This window comes from Pangasianodon hypophthalmus, chromosome 12, assembly GCF_027358585.1.
Source record: "Pangasianodon hypophthalmus isolate fPanHyp1 chromosome 12, fPanHyp1.pri, whole genome shotgun sequence".
Classification (NCBI taxonomy): domain Eukaryota; kingdom Metazoa; phylum Chordata; class Actinopteri; order Siluriformes; family Pangasiidae; genus Pangasianodon; species Pangasianodon hypophthalmus.
In genome coordinates this window covers 15,025,483-15,047,288 of record NC_069721.1, presented here as the reverse complement: position 1 = coordinate 15,047,288, position 21,806 = coordinate 15,025,483, and the positions used below count along the sequence as shown (strand labels likewise).

At 37.7% G+C, this 21,806-nt stretch overlaps 1 protein-coding gene across 9 annotated transcripts in view; it reads right to left on the bottom strand.

Annotated features, from left to right (window-relative positions):
* Positions 1 to 21,806, bottom strand: part of rbfox3a (RNA binding fox-1 homolog 3a) — a 327,901-nt gene that overhangs the window by 86,277 nt on the left and 219,818 nt on the right. The window contains exon 1 of one of the 9 annotated variants that reach the window (XM_026914784.3): positions 10,349 to 12,435. The exons of the other annotated variants lie outside the window; for them this stretch is intronic. Coding sequence (XP_026770585.1) covers positions 10,349 to 10,474 — 126 coding nt within the window. The 5' untranslated portion in view covers positions 10,475 to 12,435. Of the gene's footprint in view, positions 1 to 10,348; positions 12,436 to 21,806 lie in introns of those variants that run through there. 9 annotated transcript variants of the gene reach the window in all.

Here is a 21,806-nt window from a genome sequence, read left to right as displayed (position 1 = left end):
CCTGATCTCATGAAGAAATTGTAAGAATCCAAACAAGCTTGCTGTTGAATGGTGGGCGTAAAAGTCCCCTGACTTTGAATTTATATATTAATAAGCACTATCTCAGAATCACAGAGGAGCAACAATTCGAGCGTGCATTTCATTAAATTCACAGTGTTTCTCTATGATATGCTATAAAAGGATTTGTTAATATGAGGCATATGTTGGATTATTCATTACATGCATGATAATGTCATTATTGAGTATGCAAGGCTACTGGGACCAACTCGATTTTCAGCAAATGTGTAGAACAGAGACTAATAATCCATTTAGCACAACAGTGTTATAATACCTCCAGATGGATTATAATCACTGTTTTTTTTTTTTTTTGCAGCATCTAAATACGATTTTTAAGCCTAGCTCAGAACAGGGCTGAATGTGAAACAAAAGTGATCAATCTATTGATGCTACAATCACAAAGTGATCAATGGACATAAAACTATGACTGATTAAACCTCTACATTATACTGACTGTGTCTTATTAATTATGTATTGGATTATTAGTGGGCTGATGGCAAAGTGGTTCATGTAGTGCTAATTGTTCGGCAGGTGTATGCTTGTGTGTGTGAGTGTGTGTGTGTGTGTTGTGCTAACACTACGTTATTGCCAGTACCTGCAGGGATTTCAAGCTCATTCATCCAATGACAGTGATAGCTGGAAGTAGAAATTCATAAATCATTGAAGCTCAGCGATAAACGGAGAACTGTTGTTGAGAGAGATGACAAATCTCATAGAGACTACAAGATTGGCAACTGGAGAGATCTCTCCACATCGTCTTTTGGTGTAAACACGCCAGAGGTCAAAGGTCAGACGTCTTAAAATATCACCCATGTCAATTTCCATTGCACATTTTCAATGTCACTCTTGAGTGACCACTTTCTGAGATGTCAGTGTCAGCAGGCTGCCATGTCTGACAGCTGACTGATACCAGGAGAGAACACAAAGCTAATCGCACTCTGAGAACCACATCACCATCACTATTACAGCACAACTACGCGCTAAACTTCTGGAAGCTAAACAGAGCGTAAACAGCATCACATATCCTTCTCCGCCATGGTGTGTAAGTCCTACAGCCATGCTAATTAAAAACACAGTTTCATGCTAACCTTTAAAGTGCTAACATCTGTTTTGATGCCCTTTAGATAACATGCTACATATGCCATCGGGCTATGCTCCCATGTCAAACCTAGCTTCACCTATACACTGCTCCTTTTCAATTAACGGATATGGAGTGAGAAGCTGAAGGAGAGAGAGAGAGAGAGAGAGAGAGAGAGAGAGATGGAGGCTCATTTTTATGTGAACAGCAACTTGAGGAAAGCTGTCTATAGACCCTTAATTTATGGTAGTGCAAAAGTGGCTAAGCAGATGGAGACAGATACAGCAGGACATGAGCTGTCTCTTACACATGCACAAACACACACACCCACACTCTCACACACACACACACACATGCACATACACCGGCACACACATCCCCGCTGTCGTAAATTGCGCTGAGGAATGGAGAATTTATGAGGCACAAATATCTCACTACCAGCCTATCATTTCCTAAGCACTGTCACTGTAATTCTTCCCCAGCCTGTCTAAATACACAGATAAAGCAGGCCTGCACTCCAGCAGAAAGCCAGCACAGACACATCCCGGAGGATGACGGGGTAAGAGAACGAGAGAGTACTGCTAGCATGTCAAAGGCAGTGTTTAAACTCAAAAAATCCCATCAGTTTGTTAAATGTCTCATCTGCCTGTTACACCATGAAATATTTATGCATCCTCTTGGAACAGGTGAAGCAGTTTATCTAGAGTTTGGTATCATTAGTCAACTGAGGATGAGAGATGAACTTGAAAATAAATAAATAGATAAAATATTGTGTTCACTTTCTCCTAGGCTGTAGGATATAGTAAGATAATAAAGAACCAGGAAGGTGTTGCTGTCTCAATAAAAAGAATCGTCCCCAACAAATTAGGCATGGCTAGGAGGAAATGGTAAGGTGTCCAACAGAGGAGAGACAGGAGAATAAAGAGGATAGTTATAATTCGGCTCTAACTTTACGGCAGGACTATGTGTTCAGGGTGAACCTGGCCTGTGATTCCATGGCTTATATGGGCTTATTAGAAAGGACAGGAGAAGAGAGCGAAGTGTTCTTGATACTCACCAAGTCTAAATTCTCAGCTATGAGCAGAAAGCAAAGCACAGACTCGGCAAGCAACAGCCTTCAATTTACACAGCAATTTTCTGCTCACTCACTGGGGAACTAAAGCACTCTGTGTCTCTGGTATTAAAACGAAGCCACCTAACACAGTTAATTAGCTTGTCTAGGAGACACAACAGGAAAAAAAAGAGATGCTACAGTTGGATCATCTCAAACATTCGCTCACTCGAGCTGATCCAAGAGGATTAAAACATGCTGCCTCAGTGATGACGGTGATCTCGTTCTGTTGGGAAAATGTTTTATTGAACTGTGAGGCACTGATAGCTCACAGCAACAGTGTTTATCTGTGTGTGTGTCCTTGTTGGTGCTGCACAATATATGGTTTGTTAATTATTAACATAAGATTAGCTTTTGCAGGGATATGCATTGTGCAAATGAGCAAAAAACAGTCTTTAATTGTGTTCTGTGTCTTTAATTGTGCGACCAGTTGCATTGTGTGACATTGGTGTGATCTGAATAAAACAAAGAAACATGACAAAAAAATACACAAAACAATAGATTAGTTGGTTGCAGAACTCCGAAGGTCCCTGGTTCGATCCTGAGCTAAGGTTACTAATGAATTTCACATATTCTCCTCATTGTGGGTTTCCTCCATGAATGAATGAATAATTTTGGTTAAATGCAATCCGATATATAAATACGACACTTTATGGGTTCACTGTTTGGTTTAAATATATTTCAAGGCATATCCATAATGCAGTATATAGTAATATAATAAAATATTGCTATTTTTGTCCATATTGAGCATCAGGGGGTTCCCATATCTCTACACCAGTGACCCCCCAAACTAGTGTGGGGTCACTTCATTTACAAGTGGGGTCTTGAGAGAAACTCCACCATCTCTTTTGTTTTATTCATTTATTTTTCAAATTAATATCACAAATATCACTCTAACTATGAAGGTACATTTTGTGTACCACTTTTTCGAAACCGTTACTGGGAGAACCTTCATCACACCCACATGTATACGAAGAGGGTGAGTGCTATTTTAGTCTTTTTCGCTGTCATGACTAGCATACTTCAGCAATACTACATGGACAACATCAAGTGGCTCTGTCTCAGTGGAACAACAGAAGTCAAGAAAACGAACACTAAAATATGCTGAAAGATTTTATTGAATATGAATTTACAAGTTCTAAACTATAAATCAGGAATAAAAAAAGGAAGATGATTAATGGTTGGGGTTCATAAGATCCATTTGGGGTCATTTGTTGTGAATCCCTGTTTGTTGAAACTGTTTGTGAATCCCTGCTCTATATCCATATATGTTTGTACATGTTACATATTTGTGATTTTTGGTCAGTTGTGGTATCTTTTATTAGTGTTTGGTAAGACAAAATTACAGTCTAGTTTAATAAAATGTCTTAATTTAAAGATAAGTTCTTGTTCTCAGTATGAATCAGGTAGAATATCACCTGCTACCTGAAGAGCTAATGGCAATCTAAAGTCCTGACACTTTAATGGCACAGAATGCAACAGCGCAATAAATAAAAGTCTTTTATATGTTAACTCTCCTAATTCAAAAATGTGTTAAATATGACAACTGAGGACTTGAAGGCAGCTCTTGTTCGTTTTATGTCTGCTATAATTTCTGCCACCTTCATAAGGCCAGACCATAGAGGTCAGTGTCTCTATCCCATGGGGTGGACTGAGAGGAGACATAAACTTGTGGACTGTGCTGTAAGATATGGCACTGGCCACACGCCATACACACGCACGCACACACTTTCTTTCATGCACACGCATATAGCACACATACACACACACACACACACACACACACACACACACACACACACACACATGAATGCATTTTGCTCTAAACCCCTTCAAGCATTACAGGGTCTTTGGAGACTCTGAGACTATCCTGAGAATAGTATAGTTCCCTTGCAAAGCCCCAGAGGACATGAGCTCTCCCATGATTCCCACTTCTGGACCCGACTGTGGTGCAGAGCCAGCGGCATCCCAGCATGCACTGCAGCAGAGCACAGAAACATCAATGCTGGGACACACACTTGGCAGCCGAGCACGCGAAAATATCACTCTCACTTCTTTCTGTGTGTAGGCTTACAGTGTTCATATATACATGCCACGCGTGCACACACACACACACACCACACACACACACACACACACACACACACAGCTTTTACTGCAGCTCCTTCCATGATCATTGTTAATATCTCTGAAATACATGGGTTCATGCTAAGAATAAATGCTGATTTATACCTGCAATTATTAAATAACTACTTCCTAATGATTAATAATAACACTTTCCATAATGTCTGTATGTATGATAACCTATGAATACACTCATAATATGTTATAATGCATTTATAAGACATTATACACATTGTAATAATCATTTATGACAATTTTACAATTTATATCAGTTTTTATAATGTTTAAATTTATAAATTGTTAACAATACATTATAAAAGTGTTTATAACACATTATATTGCCAATAGCAAAGAAATTAAGAAATTAATAACATTAGACTTTGTAGATATCTTTATTATGCATTGTTAACATGTGTTATTATTATTGCTATAAAGTGCCCTAACACACCATGTCGCCAATACCAATTTTTCCTAAATAGACACACAGACACGATACTGTAAAATTTTGTAATGTGATTTCCTGATCATTTCTCTGGTATCATTATTATTATTATCATTATCATTATTTTAAAGAAAATAGAAATCAAAACAGGTCACAGGATGAACTATATAAAGGTAGGCTTGGTTTATTTGGTATTGGAAACATGGTGTGTTATGCACTATTATGCACTACTGTGAAGTGTTATGCACTTTTATAGCACTAATAATAACACATCATGTTAACAATGCATAATAAAGATATCTACAAAGTATAATGTGATTTCATAAACATATAACAAGGTGTTTAATGCCTTATGAATGTGTGATAACATGATATGAATGTGTCCATAGTTCATTATAATGTTAACCTTCATAGAAAGTGTTTTATAAATTGTTATATATAATTACAGAACGTCTACAGGTTACATTAGCAGTTAAACTGAGAAGCAAAACCAAACAAAAAAAGTCTTTCAAGAGAAAATATGGTAAGAACATGACCTTTCCCTTTCTACATCAAACGACATGAAGTATGACAACTCTTTTAGATAATTATAAAAAAAAAAACCCACTTCTCTGGGGATGTTTGAAATAAAATGTCTTATATCTGCTAATTATCAAGGATGAAATGTCTGGAAGTAAGGAAACAGATGAGAGGAGGAATTTTCAGGCAGCACAGCTGGTATGGCACACTACTGGGGCTGAAAATACGTTTTTAGATCATTATAAATTGGGAAATTGTATGCAGATATTGCATAAACAATTAAATTTTTTTTAGATTTTAGCAAAAAGTGGTTACAGCCATGTGGTTAAAAGCTAGTCTATTATTTCTTTTTTCTAGAACTGTTCATTAAAATTGAAATCAGGTTTTAGAATATAATAGTAATCATAGTGAATAAAATAAAGAACGAAGCAGATTTTCCCTAAACACACACACACACACACACACACACACAGACATATATATATATATATATATATATATATATATATATATATATATATATATATATATATATATATATATATATCATCTTTTTTGTCATTAACATGACATATTTAGCATAATTTAAAACACTAAATCCTAGAATGTCTTTACAGTATGATTATAATACAATACACATTGCCATAAGATCACCTACAACAATATATAATAATATATTAGACTCTGTGTAGTAAGTCATCCTGCTGCATTAAATATATATGTGTGTTTGTATGGTGTATAATGAAAACACAGAGCGCTGAAATCTTCTCTATAGCTTGCATCTGCCCACGACAATGGGAGAGAGCAGACAGAGACAAATGCTGGCACTTTCCTGGTGTTTTAATCAATAATTTAGTGAAGCTGATAGAAGCCATACTTTAATCAGAGCTAGACTACATCACATTACACAGAGAGAAACCTATAGAGAGCACTCTCATTTAGTATTGATATGAAAATGCTCGGTTCACTTTGCATCGGTGAAGTGCAATACCCGCCTGGGGAAAACACCCGTATAAGTGTTTGTGTGTGTGTGTGTGTGAGTGTGTGAGTGTGTGTGTGTGTGTGTGAGTGTGTGTGTGTGTTCACCTACAGCTCTGCAGTGCTAACTGTGTGCTCTTCAGTTTCTGTGTATACTGGAAAACAGGTATTCACTCTGGTGAACTTAAATACACATATACACGTCTTTGTGTTTAGCGTCTCATTAATCATTACCTAAAAGAAAATGTGGTGATCTAGTTTAAATTAAAACAACACAATAATATTTTAAGAATTTGCCACTAAATTAAATTAAAATCTACATGAATCGCTACACTAATTGGCGAAACCTTGAAATGCAATTTACATGGCTATATAAAATTCAGTTCAGATAAAAATCATCTTTCAATTCAGAAAAAAACCCAGTAGCCCAGCTAACTAAGCAGTACTTACTTTTTTAAAATTATGACAAAATGTGTCCTGTTCAGTCACTGCTATCTGATACATATTGAATACTTAGTCAATACACACAAGATATACATTTGAATGGTTTCTGCTGTTCGTATGCATTAGTGTAATCAGCATCAGCTGAGCTTTACTGCCTCGACTCACCACTGAAGCATTACGTCATCCATTATTGACAGGCCCATTTCTTAACGATGTAGTGAGCACTCAGTTACAGTCACACAGTGTGCTAAAGAGAACGAACGAACCCCTGCAGAGTTCGACAGAGATACTCATGCACATCGCTGCATACATGCGTACGTGGACATGCATACCCAAACACAAAGAGAGGTGTGCTGAAAATATGTAGGGATAATTAGTGGGGGCAGTGTCAAGCGGCAGGCAAACAGGAGTCTCAGGAGGATTGAGCGTGCACTTGCCTCCAGCAGGGTAAGGGCAGAACAGAATCCTAGGTACTATTAAGATCTCAGCACTGCCTCATTCGTCTGCATTTCTTCCCTTCGCGGCTTCACTGAATACTTTCTGATCTCACTAACTATTTCTCATCGTGAGCAGGATTTCAGCTCTTGGAATCTTTTCCTTATGCTTGTTGTAATTAAGCCTTGCATAGCTTGATATTGTACTAGTGGGCTTGAGCCTCCTTGTTCCTTTGTTAAATTTTTTTTTTTACTTATATAGTATGCATAATTCCTGTGTGTGCGTGTGTGTGTGTGTGTGTGTGTGTGTGTGCGCGTGTGATTATGCAGCATGTCTCTGCTACATATAAGACTTGAGCCACTGGAAGAAATTCCAATATATTTACAATAGTGGGAATTGTTTAACTATCTTGGGCACGAGTAAAGATTTCTGTCCTCCAGGGAGCGAGAGATGCTTGCACAAGCAAATTTACTGCTCTGTATTGACTTAAGCCCTGAAAAGCAGCCGCTACTGCAATAAAGTTCGGTGAGGGAAAATCCTATACAACTAAATCTCAAATGCAGATGGTGGTCACGTTTACAATAAATAAATAAATAAATAAATAAATAGTAGAAGAAAAAAAAAAATAGAAACATTCTCATGGCGAATTAATCCTGGAGCACTTCTGAGACGCTATATATCAATTGCTTGCTCATTATTCTTTAAACCACTCAATATTACCAAAATATTACAGGGCTCTCTTCAAAACACTACACCCTGTCTTCTTTCAGTCCTTTCTTCTCTCCCTCGCCTCACTCTTTTCTCCTATATTTTAAATTCATATCTGCACATGCATTCATGGATACACACCCACACTAACAAAGTAACAATTGAAGACAGAGCAAGAAAGGAAAGCATAAAAAAGTGCTGTATGCTGGAATGAGCTGAAACTTTTCCCTTTAACTGAAACAAACGCTCAGTCTGGCACTCCCGATAATCCCTTATCCAGTAAAGGCAAGCAGGAATGCAGCTGCAGAGCACTGAGCAGCAATTACACACACATATGCGCAGATACACACAATATACCAGCACTCCTGCATGGAGCCTGCAGCAAGACACACACACACATACACACACACACACACACACACACAAGAAATATCTAGTCACAGTGGTGAGAAAACACCAGATGTGAGATACGACAGTAATGAGCAAACAAACAAACAAACAAACAGAAAAGAAACTACATATATCTATCTATCTATATTTATTTCTTTCAGGTGCCACATAACAGCACGGTCTTACCGCTGATACAATACAGTCAAGCAAAAAGCTCCAAACGATGACGCAAGCCATATTAGAGGTGATAAAAATCCCAAATTGCTTCAAAACCATAAAAAACTAAAACTACAATTATTTCTGTCAAACCTTCAGAATAGGAATGAGTGGTCTCTTATGAAAATATCCACAATTTTAACAGAAGTGACTCACCAAAAACTAAAAAGTGTAAGTTTTAACAACTACAAGCATCACTGTAAGGGTAAAACTGCACAAATTTGTTATATTTAATAGGCAAATTGCTCATTTTCATTCATGTATTAAATCTTGTTCACTATAAATTTTTAAACAAGCAGCATAGCTCTCAAAAATGTGTTTTGAAGAAAAGACTGCAGTTGTGTGTCGCTCCATCAGAAGAAGCACATCGAAATAAATGCAGCTGAGACCCACGCTCACTTGAGGAAAATATGAAAAAGGAAGAAAATGAAAGAAAGAAAGACAAATGTACAAACATCTTACATGTATAAATGTATATAGACAGATAGAGATGAAATGGTTATCATTATAGATGAGGATAAAAAAATTATGAAGTACTGATGCACTGTCATGGATTACTTTCAAGTATGTTTTTTACAGACTGGAAATAAATCTGAATTTCAGAAAGCCACATTTCCTAAAAGCGTCCCATGCATTCAGCTCACTGGATCATAATTTTATAAAAAGTGTAAAAATTAATTGAACACAGCGGGATAAAATAATCCTACACATTCCTGTTTCTGCTCTTAGAGTAGAAGAAAAATGTATAAAACTGTAGGAGGGCTTACTGAATAACCACACACACACACACACACACACTTACACACACACACACAAACGGAATATACATTCTTATTCTTGTCCACAGTATGCATGTGTATCCCAAAACACCAACAATTCATTTGCACATAGACACAGAGGAAAAGTAAGTCGAACGGCAGAGGCCGGACAGCTGGTGGTGTGTGTATGCGTATGTGTGTGCGTGTGTGTGCGCACTGGGACAAGGGGCTGTTAAGGTGATGAGTGTGGGGCGATTTGGAAGCGGAGCCCGGCAGGTTATCTCTCAACAGTCTTATCATTTTTATATCGTTGCAATAACACGCTGTCTAGAGGAAAGACACAGGCTGCCATTGCACATGTTGCCTATAGTAAAAGAGACACGCACTCACACACACACATAACTGCATGCCAGCATTCACATGAAATTTCCAGGCACCTTCAGAAAAGTCAGCCAGCCTTCATTTAGTTGGAGTTTGGCTACACTCTGTTGTAGCCTGCGTAGAGAAGACAGAGCGTCCTGCCAAGAAGCGCTCACACAACTTCTGATCAGTGAGCACTCCCTCATGCATTCAAATAATGTGTGTGTAAACATGTCTGTGTGGTTAATTCTATCAACCTGAATTGTGTCATGTCATTCTATTAATTTTTAGCAATAGTAAAAAATGTACAATTGTATAAACATATTTTCAGATGCATTCCGTAGCAGTGATACTAAGGTGTACAAAGATGATGTGAAGTAAAGTTAGACTGTCCCAAATAAACTCCTAACCAAACTAATTGAAAAAATTTTTTTAAATATATTTTAAAAAATATTTATACAGTAAAACTACTTCTCAAGATCTAAAAAAGAAAGGAAACTGTGCACATCATTTATCCCGGACAAGATCGCATGTTTCCCAAACTAATAGCGCAAAATCAAAGTAGGATGACCCCCACTGAAGGCTCGAGTGGGGGGTGGGAGTAGTGGGGTGGGAGGGGGGTTGACACAACGCCAGCACGTGCTACCCCCGCGAGGTGGAAGAGAGACCGAGACTGAAAGAGAGAGACAGAGAGAGAGAAAGAGAGAGAGAGTGGAGGATTGCCTTACCTCGGTCAGATAGAGGAAAGCAGGTGGACACTGGAGCGAGTGAGGTAACAGCCCAGAGCCGGAGAGCAGCACGCAGCCCGTGTTCGCCATGGAGCACAGCATGTGGTAACGGGACGTTTTGCGCATCAAGCTGGGAGATCCTGCTCTCTCTCTCTCTCTCTCTCTCTTTCTTTCACTCTCTCTCACACACTCTCTTTCCCTCCCTCTCTCTCTCTCTCTTTCTCTTTCTCCCTCTCTCTCACTCACTGTCTCTCTTTCTCAGCTTCCTCTTTCTGATGGGCTTTTCTCTCCTCCTCTTTGCCTTTGCTTTCTCTGTGTTGTTGGTGTCGGACTCAGCTGCTCTGTGTGTGCTGGGGAGGTGTGCTGAGCGTTGGAATGGTCCAGGGCCCTCTGTCATCAAGCCTCTGCCGTGCACTTTCACACACACACACACACACACACATACGCGCGCGCGCGCACACACACACTCACACACTCACACACACACACAAGCCAATGTGAGCCCACGGAGACAGAAAGGGGGAGGTTCTGATGGCAAGAGGAGAAAGGGAGGAGGGAGGAGGAAGCCAGAGAGGAACAGTGAGCAGGAGGGAGCGAGAGAGGGATGGAAGGAGGGAGGAGGGTCTGGTGGGTATTCAAAGATCAAACGGCCCCACTGTAGAAAATGAAGGGAATGTATAATGACATTAGACCAGCTGATCCCTGCCATTAATTGCGGACCCTTTCATTGTTTGCGCTGCTGCGTGTCTGCTTTTCTCTCACACACACTTTCTACAGAATCACACACACACACACATTACTATTTCAAATATGCTGAATATTTAAAAATGAACTTTTACATACATAATTTTCAAACACATCATGGGACACTTATTGCTTAAACTGATGAAATATACTCATTTCTAAGACAATAAAATAAAATCAAATCAGAAATAAATCCTGGCATGTTCCCAGGGAATTATAGTGCAGCATCAGTGCAGTTTCAGTGTGGGATTATAAAAGCTGGAGTAAGATATGCGTCACCGTTGGCTCTTTGGCACCTTGGCGGGGTTAGAGGTATTTCCCATTGGAATCAGACAGAGCAGCTGTGGCCCAACATGGAACAACAAACCTCCATTTAATGTCTGATGCCCAGCCACTTCCCATGCATCAGCACCCTTTATGGGACACACATTCATTGAACACTGCTTGATGTTATTGTTACAAGGTTCTCTTTGGCATTGCATTTTATTTATCTATTGATTTATCTGTCCTACAGGTAAACAAACAAACAAACAAACTAACAAACTTAAAGGGTATATCACTCAACCAATTATAATTTTAAATAAGTGGAATAAAGTAAATGAAGACTATGCGCTAGAGGTAGCAGGATGACACAGAAAAAAGTAAAACATTGAAGTGTACCTAATTTTCTACATGAGCATAGTTTGGTATATTTATTATTCACATTCTGATACAAATAGGTTAGCTAATATTGCAGTAGTTAGTGTTATGGAACTAAATATCTAACTAGTGTAATATAAAAGAAACTATGTAATGTAATGTAATGTTATTTAAAAGAAACTATGTAATGTAATGTAATGTAATATAATATAAAAGAAACTATGTAATGTAATTGCTTCAAAATTACTTAATGGTTTGCTAAAACCATTAACATATGCAATAACATGCCAGAAAGCAGAGTACCAACAATTGTTTTTACCAGTTCAAGAAACGGTATAATCATGGCATGATTAGAGGCATATGAATATGATATTGAAATTTACTGTGACTTATCAGAGCATTGTGCATAATTATTTTTCTTTTTTTCATGTAAGGTGCTCTTATTAAAATCTTGGTTTTTAACCCTCTGCTCCCTAGCTTGTCTTTTAGCCCCTGGCCTTGCTCCTCATATTTGACTGTTTTATTTAAAGCTTCTGTGTGTACGTTTTTTGAATTTCACCCTAGAAAATAGAGTAGAAAATACAGATTCAGAAAGAATGCAACGATGCATCTCAAACTACATACTGCACACTATATAGTATGCCTAAATAGTAATGATACCAATGGTGTACTGACAAACTATTTAGTAGAGTAGTATGCAGTTTGGAGTCCAGCCCAAGAATACATCATTCAGTATAATTATCTGCCTTTTTCTCAATATTACAAAAGTGTTTATATATATGTATATATATATATATATATATATATATATATATATATATATATATATATTATACACATACATACATATATATATATATATATATATATATATATATTGTGTACATCAGTGTGACAGGTGTACCAGGTAAAAGTGCAAAACCTTTCAGTTGCTCTGCTGTAATCCCATAGAATGTATTTCTTTGGACAGTGTCTCACAGTATTGTGCAATGTAAGCAATTTACGCGAGGCTCAGCATTTCTCTAATGCTGTTAGACACAGACAAGCCCACTAACTCTAGCTAGCTATCTCAAATACAGTGTACAGAACAATACTATCACCTCTGGCCACTTGTAATTCAAATTTAATCTGTGTATTTTGTTCTCCAGCCTGTCAGAAACATTTCAGATGTCTATTTCTCTATCTCTCTCTATCTGTCCTGATTGGCTGCCAGCACCTGCTATTCACAGTGTAGACAGACTTCTTTTATGCCTAAAGCTGGGGTAAGATGTCTCTTGATGTACCAGTGGTGCCTTATGATATATACATACAAATTTCTGTCCTGATACCCCTTATATAGCACTGAATGTGAATCACTATTACTGGATTGTCAGAGAGGCACACAGCAGGTCAGTTTTTTTTTTTTTCTCATATTTTTTTGTCCTTTGACTCAATCATTTTTATGCTTACCAAAAACAAACAAACAAACAAACAAGCAAGCAAGCAAAAAAAACCCAAAAAAACCCCAAAAAAACAAAACAAAACAAAAAAAACTATAACTGTCTCTTTAATTTTTATTTTTATTTCTCAACATAACAGAACTTTTCTCTAAAAAGAAATTTCTAATGTGAACAGACTGGGATGGTTTCTTTTAAACACATTAGAATGAGGAGGAAGAACATCATCAGACATGAAAGGAAGCAATTGCAATGCAGAATCAGGCCAGCCAGAGGATATATAACTTCTACATGCAGGCAAAATGTGGAAACAAATGTAAATATGATTGATCAGAGGCACTAAGTAAAACTGAAATAAACCACAGTCTGTGTTATGGCCTAGCATCTACATACTGATATTTCCCAGAGTACAAATTGAAATTGTATTTACAGTACCAAATCCATGTGGGCAAATATACAATACAAAACTGCATCCCTGTAGACGCCATCACGCCAACACATAATGACTACAGATTTCTGACACTATCAATCCAAACTCACACTAGAACTTCAAAGGCATTCAGGTAGTGGAGCGTATTCATCTTTCAGCAGGCCTCAGTAAATCACAAACACACTCCCACTGCTCCAATCAAACCAGGAAGGACAGCATCAGTGTGTGCTTTTTTATAAAACTCCACTGGTTTTCAATTGTAGTCTATTTGTGTTTATTCTGGCAATAACATATGATAATGAATATTTCTATTTTTTTCAGCAGCAAGGGGCATAAATATACTTATAAATATCAAACATCAAAACACTTTTCATACATTAGACTAATATAGGAGCTGTCTTTGAGTATAATAATAGTGTTATTGATCTGGGTGGAGCAGTTTCACCAAATTTGAAGGTGAGTCCCACTGAAGCCTTTATGAGAACCGAAAAACCCTGTGACATTGAGAAGTTCAAAGCACTAGTGGTATAACTTCAAAGCTGGATCAAACTTTTTTTTTTACCCTCTTCATGGCAGATAAAGTTTTGTTTATTGCCACAATGCATAAAGGACTAGACTATACTAGGCGAAAGGTGAAATCAACAATGGATAAGAATATTGATAGCTTTTAAAGCACAGTCTAAAAAGCTGTCAACTTTCAGAGAGCTTTGGACACTTATAACAAGTATATGCAAAAAAAAAAAAACATAAGAAAAAAAAAAACAATGTCCATAAGAAAGTCACTTTCAAATGCAGCATTCCCAGCTGGAGGAGTCAGTGTTTGAAATGGGAATCAAAGCAACCATTGCCTGACAGGGGGCTTTCACATTAGGAATTCTTTTACCTTCATCCCCTAAGGTGCTTGTCCTCTGCAAGGTGGAACAACAGCGAGAAGGAAAGTCACGCCTTTCTCTTTCAGTTGGGAAATTACTGTAACCTACAGTTTAGTTTTTGGGGAGGTTGGGCTGATCTAACAGGGGTTAGAATCACATGACTCTGAACATGTGGTTCATATCCTGCTACATATCAATAAGTGTAAAAAAAAGGTAACCAAATTCCAATGATACAAGTTGACATGTATTGTTATGACTTATAGCACAGTGTTGCTGAATTCTCTGATCTGATCCTGAAGGTGTTGATTAATTTTCAATAACAGCACAGCTCTAACAGCGTAGGTTTATGCAAAAACTTGTTCTAATACCTTATCATTTCTATAGTAACTAAATCACAGTGACTTGTATGTCAATGTTCCACATAATCTAAGTCTAATAATAAATAGATTAGAAATACTGATATTTAACAAACAAAAATCATATAATCGAAGTTTTCTGTAAGGAAGCGTTTATATATACTATTTATGAAAGAAGTCTCAGATGTCAGCACATTGTAACTGTCAGTAGGTTTTGTGCCATGGGAAGGTCTTCAGGACAGAGGATTTTGCGCTTTCCATTTTCTCAGTAACATGACGGTCTTTTCTTCTTATTAAATTCAAGAAAGAAAAAGAAAGACTTATGAAGGAAAGGTTGTTTATATCTGCTACAACATAAAAGATAACAGAAAATAACTTGTCTTGTGTGTAATGTTGTCTTCCACAACATTAAGTGTAACTATACATTTTTAAAAGCATGACAGGTCATTCACTCTAATTAATAAAAAAATTGTGATCATTGGCATATTGCTGCGGTATAAGAGGAATAAAATACTTCAGGATTGGAAAATAGTCCACTTCTGCTTCACGTCAGGCTACATCCCAACACACTGTCATGGATTATTTTCTTTGCACAGCATGGTGTTTTATTCTTAGTGTATTTACTTTCTAAAAGAAAAAAAGGCTAAGGTGCCATATTTACAGTAAGTTTGTGAAATAATCTGTGTTCCTTACAGGGATGTTTAATTTAATTCATAAAATTACATTTTTCAGGATAGATTCTTCTGCTACATTGTTTCTGGTCAGCCTTGATGTCTTATATCAGCAGCTAAATTAATTTGTGTAATTGCTTAATTAGCACTCTACTTACTATCTTTTTACTAGCACACCAATCACAGTTTTCCCACTTACACAAATTACATCGATATCTATTAAATTCTACTACACACTGTACAAGGAGGAGCCCACTGCCAACTCAAACATACAGGCCAAATGAATAGACCATCGCTTCCACTGTCCAAAAAACAGATGATCCTCAGTTTCTGTTCGAGACAAGATCTGCTGTTTGGATGCAAAGTCTGCTAGGGCTTAGAATAAGCCACCTTACTGTTAACCTCGCAGCCTCTATTGAGCCAGGCACTGTTTCAGTGGACTACAGCTCCTTCTGGCAATCCCCACACTAGCCAGGCATAAGAGACAGCAGGTCTGTCACTTTGGCCTACCACATACTTCTCCTGGATTCTTGAAATCTAAATTTGGTTTCACCATTGATCTGGGTCTCATCAAATCACCTTGTGTCATTTCACGCCCGACCGTAAACTTTGGGTTTTGATTTCTTCCCTTCTAGCTTTTGACCATGCTCTTTACAAGCACATGATCTGGCTCACTGGATGATACTGGAAAATTTGTTGATTCTGTTTATAATGCTCACAGTAAGTTCCCTAGGAGCATCATTAGGTATTTAACTGATTACACCATGGTGTGCCAGGAAGTGCTACTGAAGCTCTCATCATATGTGGTCACAACAGGTCAACATCTGCCATGAAAACAATCAGATATTAAAGACAATAATGGCTTAATATGATTTTACCCATTCTTTGTGTGTCGTAATATTTTATTGGTGTCGCAGTGTTCATTATCTTGCTCTTTGTCTACTCTTTGCGCTCATGTGCAGTCTTTATTGCACATTTTGGGCTGTATTCATAGTTGGATACAGTTGGATTCATAATTCTATAACTTACGTTCAAAAGAAACAGGAAAAAGGTTCTGACTTGTGCTTCGTCAAGTTATTCTGATTATTGAAATGACCTGTTTTCTTGTTACTTAGTTAGTTTTTTTTTTGTGTGACTAGGCCACCCCATTTAAAACAAGAACTAGTTTTTAAGCCCAAAGAAAATTGGGTGATAGAAAATGCACACTGACCAGGTAGATCGCATTTTGTAGATGAAATTATCTATCAGTTGCACTGTGAGGTAGTCTAAAAGCAAAAGACACAGCAAATGGCATACAATTTTATACAATAAAGCTTAGACTAATATGATAATATTCAAATAAGAAGATTAAAAAAGTAACAGTAGCCTAATATACTGGATATATATAGTAAAGCTGATAGTTGTAAATGACTCTAGTCAGGATAATCACATTAATTTGACATCACATTAATCTTTAGATTTGTCTTAGTTTAGCAATTTGGATTAGACTGCATAATGTGTATCTTTACGAAGGCATCTTTGTGTTTAGCATTGCATTAACTGAATGAAGGTGCTGATGCACTAGGGCACTGACGACTGGGAGTTAATAAATCTCATGTCCTCTCTGAAAGAACCAGAATGGAGAGTACACGTTTTACATGGTGGAGCACAGAAAGCAAATAGAGCTTGCTCTTAGGGTTTAAGGTCAACGTTTAGCATCTGGCACAGATCAGCGATTGCTAGCTTGTCAAGTCAAAATACATTAATACACTGCTGATATACATAAATGACAACACATCTATTCAAGTTATGAAAATGCTTTGCTTCCTGCATACAGGTCTGTGTTTGTAGAGGTAAAGCAGAACACGAATGAATGGTTTGATTACAACTGAGCAAGTGATAACATTTTAACTGTGTTGTCTCTCCCTTTGCATAGATCACCTGTTGTATTATTATTATTATTATTATTATTGTTGTTGTTGTTGTTATTTGTATTATAATTTATGCACTTTGAAAATTTCCTTTTGTAACTGATTGTCCTGTTCACTTAGGTAGAAGTTGTTGTCTTTCTGTAACCACCTAGATCTCAGTGGCACTTGTACAAACTAGCATTTGACTCATTCTTCAGGTTATGAATTATGAACTCTTTTTGTGTTTTGTAATTCTCTCTGAATGAGAGTGTCTGCTAAATGACTAAATGTTAATGTAAAAGATGTGCAGGTTATGGATGATATATGGTCAGTTCCTTACTGTTTGACTACTCTTATTTTGAGTATTGATTGAATTTTGCTGTTATGATTTAAAAATAATTTTAAATATTCACTGTTATTGTGAAGGTAAAAATAATGCCTGGGGTGAAATAGAAGACATTGAAATTTATTTATTGATTTATTTATAATAAAAGACACTTGATAACTGTCAAGAAAAACACTTAAGTTCAACTGCAGAACAGAAAATAACAGACTTCTCTTTTAGACAAACTACCTTACTCATGTTGCTGTCAAATCAGTGTATTGGTTTGTAGATAAATCTAAAGTCTGAAATCTGAAATTTAAATAAATACATTTATTTAAATAAATCTGAAATGTATTTAATTAAAAATCCAAATTAGCAAGTGCCTGTTGTTAAATGCAGACTCAGGTTTTAACACCACTGGGCGCTTATTGCATACTCATCTAATCCAACAGCAACGAAAAAACAAAAAATGCATGAATATACCTTTGGCATGATGATTGAAAGTCTGTGCTTATTTTTCATTTCACAATGCAAAATGTAATTTGACCAAATGCTGTGCCAGACTGCCAGACTGCCTCAGCCCAAAGGGCAACTTGTGATAATCTAAGTACAATGGTTTGATTAGGGAAAATGAAATATAATTGTGAGTAAATTGGCTTGTGATTTGGGATGTATGGTTAGACATAGTACAGCAGGAATTTCCAGTGTGGATCTTTTGAATCAATTCATTTTATTTAAATGTGTATTTCCATACATGTAAAATACATTAGGATGTACAACGCACCCAGATCAGGAGACACTTGTGCAAGTTGGCGTAACAAATTTCACACAGTAACAAAGTAACGCGCAGCACTACCCAATCTACATTACTGTAATAGTGCTACATATCAAGCGACAAGTCCAATCCATTCGACCCATTCACCTTACACCTTGGTAGCATATGCTGCTTGGGACAGGGGCAAAACCCCTTCCTGAAACTAATGAATAGTTTCCTAGTGTAAGGTGGTGGACAGGTATGAAAGAAACCTCTCTCACACTCTTTCTCTCTCTCTGAGCCCCTCTCCATCTGCCTGTCTGAAAAGCCCAGCGGCTTCCACAGCCTTTTAATGTTCAGCAAATCTGCTCAAAGTCCATCCATCATCCTAGCAGTGCACTGAGACACAGCTCCATCTCCTTCGTCAGCTACTCCATCATACTCTCCATCATGCGCTCCTTTCTTCTCTTTCGTCTCTTTTCCTCAAAAATAAAGAATTCTACACCTCTGTGTGTGCTTGGGAAAAAAGGAGGCAAATGTGATCAGCACTATTCTCCAACAATGCTCCATTCAGAATCAAAAGTGAACTCCCTGGCTTCGGGTTTTGGTCCAGCAGCTTTGTATATTCTCACATCACTTGGAAATACAATTCTCCAAAGCAATCTGGCCTTTTCTCATTTGCTTCTCACTGCTGCCTGGATGCAGTATATCTCTGATGGAATTTAAGGACACCTCCATCAACATTTGCATTTGAGTGTACAAGATTTATAGGAGTTGTGGGGCATCATGGGGAAACTCTCGAGGTGAAAACAACACCCCAGATCACTGCATCTTTTACTGAGTTCAGACAAACTGTTTTGGCAACAATACTGTATAAAGAAATTGTTTTGGCAAGATTGCCCACACATTACAAGACAATTGATAATATTTCCCAAGAGACTTGCTGTGGACTTGAAAATGTCTGAACTGGGCAGTTAATAGGTTTTATAATTGATGTTACCACAGTGTAGAAGCAATCAAATGAGGGAATAAATTCAGAGAGAAATTAAAAGAAAAGAAAAAAGAAAAGAAAAGAAAAGAAAAAGAATTGAGCAGACAACTAGACAGAAACAACATTCCTTCACCTGCTTAACATCCTATTACCATAAACTTCATTTCACTCCACACACGCTCAGTAAATAAGAGAAGAGAATGAGTGAACAAACTCATCTTGCATTTCAGTGAGGAAATGGTGATGGGGAGGAGGAAAGGATGCATGGTGAGAGCTGTTAAAGGAATTGTGACATGCACAAGTGAAGACCTCTGTAATATAAATCAAGTCTGATGCGCAAATTTCTTCCCTGTACCAATGTTGATTTATCCTCAGCTGAGAAGGTATTTCAGCAACTCTCAAAGAACTACTTACGCTGTATATTCATACTTTATGCTGCAGTTTTTCTTACTCTAAAAGTTAAATCATGCCAACACCTCAGCACTACAATGGAGGCGGCCCACCGAGAGGCTTGATAAACAGTCAACAGCAGCAACAGCAGCAGCAGCGGTGGTGCGATTGTCAGAGCTGAACAGGTGTGAGGGATGAGGCCTCTCTCTCTGGATCTCTAATGCCCATTGGCACAGGCTGCATCCGCAGCATGCCACTGCTCTCTGCCACAGTGACGGCGAACAGCTGGCATGGCGGGGTGGGCATGCGGAGGGGGAACACAGCCTGCGAGCTGGCCGCCAGCTCCATCCAAGCGCCTTCTCAAGTCATCCGGACCAGTGCAGCTGTGTCACCAGCCAGCGGCACATTCAACGTGACAACAACCATCCTCTCCCTGTGCCCATGCCGACTTTGGAATTTTGTGTGCCCCAAACCTCTGACTCTGCCTGCTGGAGATGCACCATGCGTTAGAAATGGTAAATGCTTAAAATTTTAATTTAATTTTAAAAGATAATTATAGAAATAAAACAGATCTAATAAGTAACTCTTCTGGCAAATATCAATTAGAAGCCTTGCTTCATCGGATAATTTCACCTAGATAGTGTAGATTAATAGTCATAACTCCTAGATACTATAACTGCCATAAGTATAGAAATGCTGCTATAATCATAAAGATAGTCCTGTGCTCACCTCAAGAGTCTAATTCACAATACACTTACAGTGAACATCCTTTCAAAACACTATGCACTGTTTGGCTTTACAGTGTACAGGTGTATACAGGTGTAATACACCAGAAAAGGATGGGTTCCCTTTTGAAACCTCTTAAGGCTTCTTCTAACGTCATCTCAGGGAGTTTTTCCTTGTCACTGTTGCCTCTGGCTTGTCCAATACGGGTCTAAATGTACATCCGGATTTCTGTAAAGCCGCTTTGTACAGTGATATGCAAATAAAATAAATTTGAGTTGAATAGAAGCTGAAATATATGTGGAATCAAATGGTAAATACACAGAGATCTCTCTTTTGCCACAAATGCAGTAAGCACAATGCTAAACTGCTTGCTATAAACTTCCCTTACTTGTTAACAACATTACATCAACATAGATCATGTATAAAGTAATGCACACATTCTGCTGGTTTCTATTTTCCATAAGGAAAAACTATGTCAAATTCAATTTTCGTCCCAACTGTTACTTGAACATTGATATGTGATTAACAGACGTGTCAGCATGAAAATAACACAAATCACGAGAGGATTAGAGCATATTGAGTATGTACTATACTATAGAGCTGCTTGTGTCACTGCAGACTACCTGCAATATGTGTTTCACCCTCAAAGCCTCTAAAGGTTTAGTGCACCAGCAATTTATCGGCCGCGAGGCAAAAGCCACTCTGCATTACTCCCCCATACACACACACATACACACACATACAACCTCTCTCTAAATAAATGGCATGCAATCCATCGCCTTGGACTCATTCAATTTCAGAGGGTTCTCAAGCGCAAGTCATTTCCTGCACTTAATATCACGAATGAATGTTTCTGAAGAAAGACAGAGAAAGAAGGGAGAAGAAAAGAAAAACAAGGTGGAACATTTCGCGAAGCAACGTGACAGATTAATCATTGAACATGTCACAGCAAATTTAATTACTCCCTAAACCATAGAGGAAAGCTTTGCTTTGTTTTTGATCATTTGAGGATATGCCTCTCCAAAGATAATTTCACAGGTCTTTAGGCTTGTGCTAATCCTGCACATTTACACTGGGCTGGATGGCAGAGCTGCGACCACGAAGATACCATCTCCACATGAGCATGAGACTAAATTAATTCCACTCAAACGATTATTAAAAACACACGGCCTTTCCAGCATCACACTTTCTTTCATCTGCTAGTAAAATAGACAGTTGTCAACTTCAGAGAATTA